This window comes from Scleropages formosus, chromosome 9 (assembly GCF_900964775.1).
Source record: "Scleropages formosus chromosome 9, fSclFor1.1, whole genome shotgun sequence".
NCBI classification, from domain to species: domain Eukaryota; kingdom Metazoa; phylum Chordata; class Actinopteri; order Osteoglossiformes; family Osteoglossidae; genus Scleropages; species Scleropages formosus.
This window is the reverse complement of record NC_041814.1, coordinates 17,016,684-17,029,983: the sequence shown is the minus strand read 5'-3', so window position 1 is coordinate 17,029,983 and position 13,300 is coordinate 17,016,684. Positions and strand designations below refer to the sequence as shown.

The 13,300-nt window shown below is 37.3% G+C and overlaps 1 protein-coding gene across 1 annotated transcript; it reads right to left on the bottom strand.

Annotated features, from left to right (window-relative positions):
• Positions 1 to 3,712: 3,712 nt before the first annotated feature.
• Positions 3,713 to 11,614, bottom strand: LOC108935488 (complement factor H-related protein 4-like). Its single transcript, XM_018754135.2, has 10 exons — positions 11,516 to 11,614; positions 11,068 to 11,223; positions 10,558 to 10,740; positions 9,673 to 9,843; positions 9,272 to 9,448; positions 8,338 to 8,529; positions 5,318 to 5,497; positions 5,049 to 5,231; positions 4,184 to 4,217; positions 3,713 to 3,798 (listed from the first exon to the last, which is right to left on the bottom strand). Exons 1-9 carry the CDS (start codon positions 11,589 to 11,591, stop codon positions 4,204 to 4,206), a joined length of 1,332 nt encoding a protein of 443 aa, XP_018609651.1. The 5' UTR covers positions 11,592 to 11,614; the 3' UTR covers positions 3,713 to 3,798; positions 4,184 to 4,203.
• Positions 11,615 to 13,300: the final 1,686 nt, after the last annotated feature.

Here is a 13,300-nt window from a genome sequence, read left to right as displayed (position 1 = left end):
CACTTTGGACAAAAGCGTCTGCTGAATAAATGTAATGTAACTAAAGCAGAGAAATTTGGGACAGTTTACCATCCCAGCTAAAACCGTTGCAAGGTTTGCTGTAGAGGATCTCAATAATGGTGGCACAGCGAGTAGCGCTGCTATCTCACAGCGCCTGGGTAGTGTGAGAGAACGTGGGTTTGATCCCCACTCAGTCTGTGTGGATTTTGCATGTTCTCCCCATGTCTCTGTGGGTTTCCTCTGGGTGATCTGGTTTCCTTCCAAAGACAAGCTTTTCAGGTTCACCCATAGTGTGTGAGTGACACCTGTTAGCTGTGTCCCATTTTGTTGTACCATGTCTAGAAGTAAAATATGTATTATCTGAAATGTGCTGGCAGTTGCCATATTTTTAATACATTAAATAAACAGAATATTCCGGTAAATTGCTCTATTTGCCTACCTGTGGGTGTGTATCTTGAGAGCTTATTTAGGGCTAATCATTAAGCAACAAAAAAGTTTGAAATCCAAAAAATTATTTGCTTTCTGAACTGTTGTATTTTGCAAATGGATAAGTTGGATCAAAGGTCTTATTCAGGTCCCAGTGAACTGATACCATGGCTGAGAATCCACATATTAGATGGTGAAGAGAAAGTACACCTCAATAAGATTTTGTGATCATATGTACGAAGACACATTTAACCTTTATCGAGTCTTCACCAAAATATGGTCTATAAAATGTATGTATGGGTCATGCAGTGGGCAGTGCTGCTGATTCACAGTGTCGTGGCTCTTTGGGCATAAATCTGAATGTAGCTCAGACTGTGAAGAGTTCACGTGTTCTCCCTGTGTTCATGTGGGTTTCCTGTGGGTGCTCCAGTTGTCCAACATGTCTATTTCAGGTGAACTGGTAACTGAATTGCTTATAGTTTCTTTGTGAGTGAATGCGTTACATTGCTCTGCTCCATAGATGAATGATACTGGTAGGGAGTTTAATGCAGTGTATCTAACACTGTAAGTTGCTTTGGCTAAATAAATACTACTACTGTATCATTATATTCCGTGCCAGTAGACAAATCTAACACATCAATCTAACCTCATGAGAGAGAGACCAAGCTCAAACTTTATAATCATCATTATGAAATCATTATAATCATATAATCATCATCATAAAAAAAAAAAAAAAAAAAAACAACCAACACTTAGAAACCTTTTGTATGAAATATGTACTCTTCATGGTTGAGTTTTTACATGTGGAACCCTCTTAAGCATAAATAACCAGATGTAAATGAAGACAACTAATAAACCTCACCAACAGCGATTGAGCTGCACTTCATTATGGTTACAATTAAATGTTTCCTTTTTTTTTCTGTTTTTTCTGCCTAGATTTATTTATTTATTTTTTTTTAGCATTTGCCTGTGGATCTTATGCTAAAAAACTTTTTTTTTTTTTTTTTTACTTCTGCAATCCTTGTTCCACAATCACAATATCAAAAGTGATACTGGGAACACCTTTAGGGGAACAAAAAAAGTACATTTTCCAAAAGGTTGCTGTAGTTCAGGAGAATTTTGATTAAACAGACTGTAAAGGTGTAGCTTCACTTTTTTATTTCCAACTTTGAATTTTCATGTTTAACAGCTAAAGATTTTAGTGGAAATACCTTACTGAAGGTCATAGCAGCAGTGGCTTAATTGGGACATGAATTGGAAAACTTGAAGCTATTTTTTTTTAAACGTAGTAGCATTTTATCTCTTTTCTCTATATTGAAAGATTCCTCTATACTGAAAGCAGGCTGTCTGGGGCAATTTGATATATGTAATGTGAACTGTGATCATCAGTATGATGCTGTCATGTAATACTTGTAACTGGGGGCAGTCAAATAACATACTATGGACAGTGCGCAATTCAAAAGTTACAGAATTCTGCTATAGTGCAACATTTATTCATTTATCCAAAGCAACAATGTTAAGAGTACAATGTTAAGGGACTTAGAATTATTTACCCATTTATAAAACTGTATAATTTTACTAGAGCAATTTTCAGGTAAGTTCCTTGCCCAAGGGTACTACAACTGGAGGTGAGGTTCAAACCTGCAGCTTTTTGGATCCAAAGTGTCACACAGAATGGGCAGGATACCGGGGTGTGTGGACCCAATCGCAGAATCTTTTATTTTAAAAACTCAAGGGATCAAGCAAGGTTCATGGTCAGAGACAAGCAGGGGTGAGTTGATGTACAAACGGGGCTCTGGAGGAGGATCTGGTGTCGTGGTCGACGAGGCAATGCGAAGGTCAAAAGCCATTGAAGACAGGTACAGGGATGAGGAGACGTGCGATGGATCTAGGAAGGTGAGGGTTCTAGAAGGACAGGTAGATTTTGTGGGTCGAATCAAGAGTGCAGGAGGGACGGTGGTCTCAATGAGATTCCACAACCAAGGAGTGCTGGTGCATCTTCTCATCGGCCCCATTGCTCTGATTTTGGGCAGGTGCAGGTATCCGGGGCAAGGTTGTGGACGTGACACAAAAGCAGCAGCTCTAACCACTATGCTACCAGCTGCTCCCAACAGCTTGTGTCAGTTGTGCAAAGGTCTCAGAAAGCCCTTTAAACAAATGCTTGAATATTTACATGTTCTCCCTGTGTTCATGTGGGAGATGACAATATTGTCATTGTTGTTTCATGAGTGAAATAAACACCCTTTGGTTGACAGTAATGTATATTTATTAAGAGTTCTACATTAACTGTCTATGATCTTTTTTGGAAGAACATTTGTTAAAGTATTAGGATCAATTCTTTAAATTAAAGATACATTAATTAAGAATTCAAGAGTTAAAGCATATTTAATCTTGGAAAGCCCTCTAAACAAATGCTTGAATGTTCACATCTGAAAAGCTCCATGGTTTTAATCTCACTACAGAAATGTCATGTTTCTGACATTTATATTTTGATTTATTCATTTACAGACACTCCTCCAAAGTATTGGACAACTCAAAGTAAACAAAATTGCAATTCACCAACAAAAAGAGAGATACAATTATACATGATTGTCAAAACACAGTCTACATTATTCATTAAAACAAACTGAGGTAAAATCCCTTATAATGCAGTGACATGAATGTTCATACATTGGAATCAGTTTAACAATAATTTTGTTAAGATATTTTCTAGTAAATTAACATTGTTTTTTTTAAACATTATCAATCTGTTTTGACTGTAAAGAAATTAAGAAAGCCACAAGATTGGACCTACATGTGTCCGGTAAGTCATTTGAGGGTAGCCATTGAAAGAATCCATCGTGTGTATGAGTTTCTCTCATAATCCAAAGACAGCCTTCAAAGGAACTGCTGTAACCATTTAAATGTGTGAACTATGAAATTTCGCAAGCACTGGCATTCACATAAAGAATGTCTAAGGTGTTTGTCCTCATATTCAGTTCTTGAATCTGAAGTCACGGATCAGTCTTAATTTAAGACTTTCTTTATAATGTGTAAAAAGACATTTTTAATGGAGGGAACTGTTCACAGCACTTGTGTTGTGTCTACTGAGAAAAAAAATTTAAAATAATTTTATAAATGATCTGACTAACTTTCTAATTTAATTTTTGATATTTTGAGTCATCAAGGAATTCATTTATGTTCAAAGTATTAACTTTAAAGTACAACTGCGCACACACTGAAATTTGCAAATGTATTCAGAAATTGAAAGAAAATTCTAAATAATCTAATAAGAAACACACAGTTATGAGATGTAAATACATTTTAATTGTCTCCGATCAACAATATTCTTTTAGGTATCCCATCAGTCTTCTTTTCCATATACTAAGAAACCTGACAAAAAGATTACAAAGAGCATTAAATGCTATTCGTTTATATTGCACACCTATTGTTGTCAATATCTGTAGTTTTCCTCAGTAGCTTAAGCCAATTCTTAAACTTCATCAACATTGCCAAACTAAGTGTTTCAAACTGGAGAACAGTGTCATTCACCAGAATCCTGCATTTTAAAGAACATTATTTATACTTCTGATACATCTCTAATCAGTAAAATAAACTATGATCTGGCTAGTAATATGAGAAAAGAACATGTCTGGGTTTTATATGCCTGACTGATCTGGAAGAAAATCCTGGTAAATATTTCCTGATAAATTGACTAGTTTGTAGACAGTAGACAAAACTGAATTCTTAAAGTTATATAAGGATTACAGAAACTTACCTATGTGTAGATGTCTATCTTTACCCCCGTACACCTGTAAGGAGAAGGAATAGATTTTTGTGGGAAAATCAAAATGTTTGTAAGAAATGCAATTTGAATTATTCACACTTCAACAAGCCTTGACTTCATAGTGTTTAATAAAGTCCAAAATTAGTGGTGCCCTTGAAGGATGTGAATATTATTTGAATGAAAATTTCATTTGATTATATGTTTCCTTTATTTTAGGACAAACCCATGTTTGTTATTTTATATATTAAGCTCATAAATTTAGAACCACACACACACACACACACACAAAATCTACAACCGCTTGTCCCAAGAGGGGTTACGGAGAACCGGAGCCTAACCCGCCAACACAGGGCGCAAGGCTGGAGGGCGAGGGGACACACCCAGGACGGGATGCCAGTCCGTCGCAAGGCACCCCAAGAGGGTCTCGAGCCTCCGACCCACCAGAGAGCAGGACCCAACCAAGCCCGCTGCTCCCCTTCATTTGATCATGTTTCCTTTATTTTGGCAAATACCTGTGTTTGTTGTTTTATATTTTAAGCTCATATGTTTGAAACCAGCTTTCCTAAACTGCTTTATAACAATTATTACTGCAGACATTCCACTTTATTAATATGTTAAACATTTGCTTCTTGACTGGGGTTGAGGAACAAGATTTTACTTTCAAATGCAATAAACAATCTGACAAGAATTGTCAATGACACTGTTACGGACTATAACTGCTCTTCAGTCAACTTAGGGAAACACAGAAAATTATCAAAGTGTTGGCAAAAGCCCTTTACTAAGCAATAGCATTTGTGCTTTTTAAAACGTTAATTTACTGTAATAGCTTTTATTTATGGTACATAATTTTACTTACATGTTGGAAATTCCATATGTCCATTTTTGCAAATCCCTTCAACATTCGTACTCCAGTACCAGGTGTCTTTATAATATCGACTTTTACATGTAAATCTATATGTTTTCCCTTCTTCAACATATACTGTGGAAGGTAATTTCTCAAGATGATGCTTTTCAGGTATGTTTTCTATCGCACAAGGTTCTAATGAAGAAAAAACAGACAAAATGATTACACATGCTGGATGACAATGTCTGGAAATAAAATACAAACAAAAGTCATTTACTTACTTAAACATTTTGGGAGTTCCTCCCAGTTTCCATTCCTGCATCTGACAGTTTCTTTGCCTTCCAATGTATAAGACCTGCGACACTGAAAGGTAACTTCTTTAAACAGGTCACCTTCCTGTTTTTCAGAAATTCTGTCCCCATTTTCTACTTCTGGAAGCTCTTTGCAGGATAAACGCTTTGCTGGATGTTTTGGGAGAGGAAAAAACATATTAAATACTACATATATTAAAACAAGGGCAAAAGGTCAAAAGGCTGCAATATTGTAGAGGTGTCATTATGTAGCACTTTTCCCCCTTAATATAGAATGTCCAGACATTCCAGAATTCCTTTGAATTGCCCTGCAGATGATTTGTTACCTTTTGAAATGGAAGAAAATAGCAATGAACCAAACTACTGCCAGATTTGCACATGTATTAGTACTAGTCGTAAAAATTACTCTGAGCTACCAAGTGAAAATTATGAAGCTGCATAAATACTGCTGCATAAGTTCATTCATGCAGACATACTTCAGGCAGCCAAGTGTTTTTTTTACAGTATGATGATATTTTGTATGGTTATCAGACTGCAGTCCACACACACTTATGTTTGGGTTAGGGAAATGGAGGTGATTTATTTTCTGGCTATAAAAAAAATACCTTTCCATTCTATTTTTCTACTCCAGTCCCCATTCCTACAGGTTACAAAACTTCCTGGTATACTGTCATATGGTTTTACACAGACACACACATTTTCAGAACCACTTGTCCTATACAGGGTCGCAGGGAACCAGAGCCTACCCGGTAACACAGGGCATAAGGCCAGAGAGAGAGGAGACACACCCAGGACAGGACACCAGACTGTTGCAAGGCACCCCAAGCAGGATTTGAACCCCAGACCCACTGGAGAAGAGGACCCTGGTCCAACCCACTGCGCCACTGCACCACTGCACCCCCCCCCCCCCCCCCCCAACTGGTTTTAAACATACGAATTCAATTCCTTCTTCGTTATCATATGTCTATTTTTCAGGTTTATCACAGTAGTTTTTTCCTAAATAAAACATACAGTCAGTTGCAAGAACTTTTTACATTTGCCTTACATTTGTGCATTACAAATTCTAGCGCCAATGTGGTGGAATGACCTCCCCTTCTCATTAAGAACCGCTGAATCTCTATCCACATTTAAAAGGGTCTTAAAACTCACATCTTCTCATTTCTCCCATGACCTCTTAAGTTCATTTAAGGTGTAAATGTTCATGTACTATAACTTTGAGATCATAGTGTTAAACAACGAAAAAACCTTCATGCAGCTTCTCCTGTAATGTGACATTAATGTTTATGTGTTTTAAAAAAGGGGGTGTGGTGGCGCAGTGGGTTGGACAGCAGTCCTGCTCTCCGGTGGGTCTGGGGGTCGAGCCCCGCTTGGGGTGCCTTGCGACGGACTGGCGTCCCGTCCTGGGTGTGTCCCCACCCCCTCCGGCCTTACGCCCTGTGTTACCGGGTAGGCTCTGGTTCCGTGTGTGTGTGTGTGTGTGTGTGTGTGTTCGTTCAAAAAGAAATTAAGAATCGTCAATATTCAGATAAAGTTTTATGCAACTACTCCTGTGATGTTCATTGGTGTAAAGTAACAAACCAACTGCACTTAAGAATCACGCGTCTGCATCTAAGCGTCACGTGCACATCATGAAGTCAAATGTCCACACCTGCTGCGCATCAGAGCAACCAGGGATAAAGAAAGCCTAGCTGATGGCAAAGGTTGCTGAATGTCATTGTACCCATCGCTTCTCCTGTGGCAACCAGCGAGGCCTCTTTACTGCCTTGTCCTTACAGTCCCTCCCTGTCCTTTGCCATTCGTCCCCTGGTCCCTGTCTTCTGATCAGTTTCGATTACTGTCCCCCATGAAGTACAACACCTGCGCCTCAAACGACCTTTGCCTGTCCCCGACTGCGATTCTTGCCTATTCCCTAGTCTAATCCTCCCAACATAAACAAACCTGTGATTGGGTCCTCAGCTACTCATCGGTCTCCTGTCCTCGTTCCTGACACTAAGTCTCTCTTTCTGTTAATGTAATGCACACATTGTATTTTCTATGTGATGTACATCGCTTTGGAGAAAAGCATCTGCTAAATGAATGAATGTAAATGTTACTGTAAACGTAAAACAATTTTTAGGCCAGGAAAAACCTCACAAGACTTTTTTCATGACAATAATGATGTCGGTGATTGAGAGGTTTCTACCATAAATAAAACAATTCCTTCAATGATGTGGTGAAAGACAGAGTTGAAGTGCAAAGGAAGTTAATGTCTTACTAATATCTACATTTCTGTGTGTGATGTAATGGAGTTCATTGAGATTGTCTAACTCTTGTGTGTAAAGGACACTACATAAAGGACTAATACTTAAATTCGTGGCTATTTTGTCAGAACCTCACATCTTTTCAGTCTATTTTGTTTGAGTGTACCCCCCGACCCTTGCACCGAATGTGTCCAGGACAGCAATTGTTGAGTGAATGAATGGATGGCATTTATAACACATCCAGACAAAGAGAGTGAAATATTTAAAGGAGTCCAAAGACTCTGAACACTGTACTCACATCATCAATATTGTTGCTATCCCTGTTTTTTATAGATGTTGTAAAGAAAAACAGCTTTTACAGTTATGATTTCATTAAAATTTTTCATGTACAGGACCAGAACTAACTTCAGAAGTGGGGTAATAGGAAAGGAGAATGGAAATCACACAAATACATAAGAAAAAAATCGGGAAATTAAACTGTTTCAAACACTGATACAGCCTTGCATATCGCAACATGTCTGAGAAGATCAAGCTGTGACTTTCAGTAAAAATGTATTAGACTGAAGCATATATGTTTAGTTTCATTATAAAGTTACGCAGAAACTACTAAATAACATTTGTTTACGTAAACAAACACACACACGAGATACAAAATCTTCACAATTAATTTCTGCTTTGCACAAAAATTATTGTTAGATAAATTTGATATAGCTGCAAAAGGATTTTATAAATATTATCAAAAAAACTTACTCTTACTCTGACACAGTGGATCTGGCTTCCATCCATTTATTGTACATTGTGCATAAGCATTTCTGTCTGGTTTTTCATATCTTTCCTTACAGGTATACCCGTACTGATATTGTTCAACTCTGTAAAGTCCATCATAGTGTCTTGATCTCCCAACGACAAATGGATCTTGATCTGTCACACTGCAAGTCATCACTGCAAAGATGGGAAAATTAACATAACATAACATAACATAACATAAAAAACTTTTTTGAAATACAATTTTTATATGCTTTGAAATAGACTCACTAAAGACTAAAACTAAATTAACAAATTACTAAACAGGTGTGTTTACATTCTGTGTGGCTATTCCACAATGGGCTGATATACCCATGAAAAGACTTGAGCCCTGTGCTTCTGGGATGGACAAGCAGTCAGTGATAGACAATGAGTAAGTGAATGAGTGTAAGTGCGTGCATATTTGTCAAGAACATCATTAGCTACCAAGTTGTTTGGTGTCATTTATAATAAATGGATTATAATTTTAACTTCACATCCTGTATTCAACACTACTGCTGACTTGACAAAAAAAGATGTCAAATAACACACACACACACACACACACACACATTTTCAGAACCGCTTGTCCCTGACGGGGCCACGGGGAACCGGAGCCTACCCGGCAACACAGGGCGTAAGGCCAGAGAGGGAAGGGGACACACCCAGGACGGGACGCCAGTCCGCCACCCCAAGCGGGACTTGAACCCCAGACCCACCGGAGAGCAGGACTGCGGTCCAACCCACTGTGCCACCGCACCCCCTCTGTCAAATAACATATATACATATATGTAATCAAAATATGATCAACATCTACCTCCTTGCGCCATTTCTGAGAATAGTGTTTTATGACAGATCAAACACAGAAATGTACAGGTTGTTTTGCCTAAAAACCTCTTACCTTCACACATATCTCTTGGCTCCCAGACACCTTCTGTGCATGTGATGTAGTCTGTATTCTCTTTTTTTCTGTATCCTCCCTTGCAAGTGAAATAAACTTGTTCTCCAGTTTTGTAACTAGACCGTGTGAAGGATTTCTCATCCACATCGCTTCTGTAAAGCACACTGCATGTCTGTTCTGTAAAGATCATAATTAAGTTACATTCAGAAGGTAAAGTTGTAGAGCAGTAATAGTGTTTTCAGTCCTAAAGAGTGAAAACACGCTAAGGTAATACATCAGTTACACACTATTGTATATTTCACATTTTTACATATGTTGCACAAATAATCGAAACTGAGTAATTAATAAACTGAATAAGTAGCGAAACATCTAATTGCAGTTTCAGTGAAAACAACAGTTACCTTCACATCGTGGTTGTTGACTCCAACCTGTCTTTGTGCACCTAACAGTCCCACTTCCAACAGGTATGTAGTTTTGTTCGCAAGAGAATCTTAGGATGTAATTTTTCTTGTAGATGGTGTCTGAAATTCTAGGATTACCGTGTTGTATGAGAGGGTACTGGCATCTTATTTCTTAAGAAGAGAAATAAAATGTGAATAAATAATTGGAAACAGCTTTTTAGTTTTTGATCATCCATAACAATGATAATTATGATGCAGCCAGACATTAGTGAAATTACTATGGTTGATTTACAAAAGAGTATACAGTTAGGTATAGTACAGATTATTAATGCCTTGTGCAGGTTCTGACAAACAACGAAAAATGAAATATTTTATTGCACATTAAATATCCCATATTCACTATCACAAATTATATCCAGGACAGGTGATAATGCATATAAAGTTTACATTGAATTGTAAAGTATTTGCAGTCAGCAACTTGTGAAAACCCTGAAAACACACATTTTCTCCCAGTTATATACAGCAAATGTGTAGCATTTTAAAATTCCTTTGTTTTAACTCACAGACTACTAGAGTTCCATGACTGCAACCAACAGTTCACTCATGTAAAACTTGGGTCTCTTGGATTTTGTACATGTTGTTGGATTTGCAGTCTAAGAATTCTTGCAGAATTAAATAATAAAATATCAGAAGGACATTTCTCAAAGGCACTGTATTACTAAATGATTACATGTCATGAAGCCAGTGAACTCATATGTTTATTAAACACATTTCATTAAATTTAAAATTTAATTTTTAACTTTAAAAGGTATTGATTTAATTACAAGGCACAGAGAAAAGCTACATGATTTCAGTTTATGAAAGTTATAATTAAACATAAATTACCTTCACATTCTGGGATTGGCCCACTCCATTCACCTTTTTCAGTACATTGTATCTGACCTGGTCCATTTAGTTGATTGTCATCAGACTGACATTCAAACTCAATCACATCATTGTACTGAGGACTGGCAAAATTTCCTTTCATGACCAATCCTTTAGTTGGTTGGATTGGTTCACATTTCACCACTGAAATACACAAACAAGCAAAAACACAAGATTTTTTTTTAAATGCTGAATATGTTGAAGATAAAAGTTGCTAATTTATATAATGCAAATATTTTAAAATGTACAACATTAAACTTGTATCCTATTTGAAAAATAAATCATTTTACTTTATGTACACACACACAGACACACACACCATTACTGGGGAATCATGATAATTTTAAACAGTGTACTTTATACAAAATAAAAATACTCTGTTACAAGAATGATGTCCACAATGTAAATTCACACATTTATCTTCATTCTACTGTTTTCTAAGACAACATCTGAAGAAAATACTTATCTTACACTGACACCTTGATGCACTTCTCTTCCAAAAACCATCATCACAAGTAAATTTAATTTGACAAGAAAAAATCACACTTTCGCCTGGGCTAAAGGAGTTTTTTATATCAGAAGCCAACTCAAAGTTTCCCTGTAGAGGAATTCCATGACTACTGCAATCTGTAAGAGAAAGAGCAATATGCTAATCTAAAAACGTGAAAACAAAATATAATGATTAGTAACATGAGAACAATGACAGGGAAATCAGTTGAAGAAGAAAATATTGGTGATTGTTTTATAAAACACAGAGAATACGAAGAACTTCAAATGTATTATTAATAAAAAGGTACTGTTTGCGAGATTACAAGAAATGCATTTCTTAACAGTTTCAATTTTTTCTATTTAACATTTTGAAAATCATCAGGACTGAATATATGCATTCATTGAAAGCAGAAAGAAGTAATTCTCTTACTATTTTCTGCTGAGACCACAGTGAAGGGCATCCATAATGAAAAAATGAAAAATATTTTAATGCCCTTCATGTTCATAACATAAACATGAAACAGAAGTTTCCAAAATGTCTGCTATGACAAAGCCTGCATTTATATTAACTTAAAAACAAGTTAATCATTAACATAAGTTAATCATTTCCAGTACTAATTTAAAAACTGGTCACCTTACCTGGCAGTCTAAGACCGTTATGTCTGGGTTACCGTAAGGGGAGGTGCTGTCAGACTATTTTCAACTCCTAGCAACAACTCATGTGGTTTTCTCGCTAAAGGAGGGTACGGAAATGGTTTGCGATTGCTTTCTTCCACATATGTCTTTCAGTTGGGAACACAGAGAGAATATCCTGACTCTGCACACCCTAAACCTCTGCCTGAAGGAGCAGGAGTTGTGAAGCACTAGTTTTACCCAATGTGCAGTTATGGTTTTCCCATAGTTGGACAATTTCATTCATATTTCTGGCTGAATTATTAATAGGAGATTTGAAATTAGTCTATGATGACTAAGAAAAGTGGGATCTAGGGTAAGTTTTTCAAGCTGCTTCCACTTCAAAGCTTTGTGAACCTCATTGTCATACCCCCGCCCCGATCACCTGCCCAATTGACCGCACCTGCAGCTGATTTAGAGCCAAGGGATAAAAAGGTAGCCCAGACACTCCTGAGTGTGGAACCTCATTGAGCCAACGGCACATCTGTGCCTGTGCTGCCATATGGTCTTTCCTGTGGTCATGTGCCTTTTTCTCTACTGTTCCCTGGTGTCTAGACCCTTTTGCTTCATATGACTTTTGGATTACCCCACCTGTTCTGATGATAACACATCAGTGACCCCTAGTTGTTTGACTTCTCTGTTTAGCCCACCCCTTATCGGATATAGTTGCCAAACAAACAATGCACCTGCACTTGGGACTGTTGTCTCCTCAAAAATATGACACTCATGCAAAGTTGACTAGTCTTGTCTGCCCTTATTCCTTGTACACAGGATACATTGCAATGTTCTTCTGTTGCTGTTGTTGTTGTCAGACTCAGCAATAGAAGGCAGAATATTAAATGAAATGAGAGCATGCGTGCAGTTTTCAATAGACTAAGAAGAGTGGGATCTAGGGTAGGTATTTTCAGCAGTTTCAACTTCAAAGCTTTGTGAACCTCATGCGAAGTAAACTTGACTTGTATGCCCTTACTCCTTGTACACAGAATACATTACAATGTTCTTCTGCTGCTGCTTCTGCTGCTGTTGTTGTTGTTGTTGTCGAGGGCCTCAGCAGTAGAAGGCAACATATTCATTAACCAATATAAGGACTAGAAGTTTACAATAGTGACAGCAAAGTGATAATGATAGGGAAATAGGAGGCATAGAAGAATGTACAAGAGTCAATACAAAAGTGGAATTGAGTGCGGTGCGTGGAGTTTTGAATGGAATCGGAAACATCATCAAGATTGAGTTCTTTTATAGGCTGTGGTATCAGGTTAATTGAATGCTGGTACACCATAATCTTTCCTGGAGCTCTGAAGTGTATTTGTTTATGCTAGAATGGTGGCGACCTGAGAAGATGTGATAAGTATAGTAAATATAATTTAACTGGAATTTCAGTTAGCAAAATGTAAGACAATATGTGTGTGTGTGTGTGAAAACATACCATGGGCAGAGTGGAATTTGGCTATATGTATATAATGTGTTAGAATAAATGCTATAAAATGTGTTCTGTACCAAGTTGTATGGGAGATTATAGCTGATCTTAGGACAAAGAGTATGC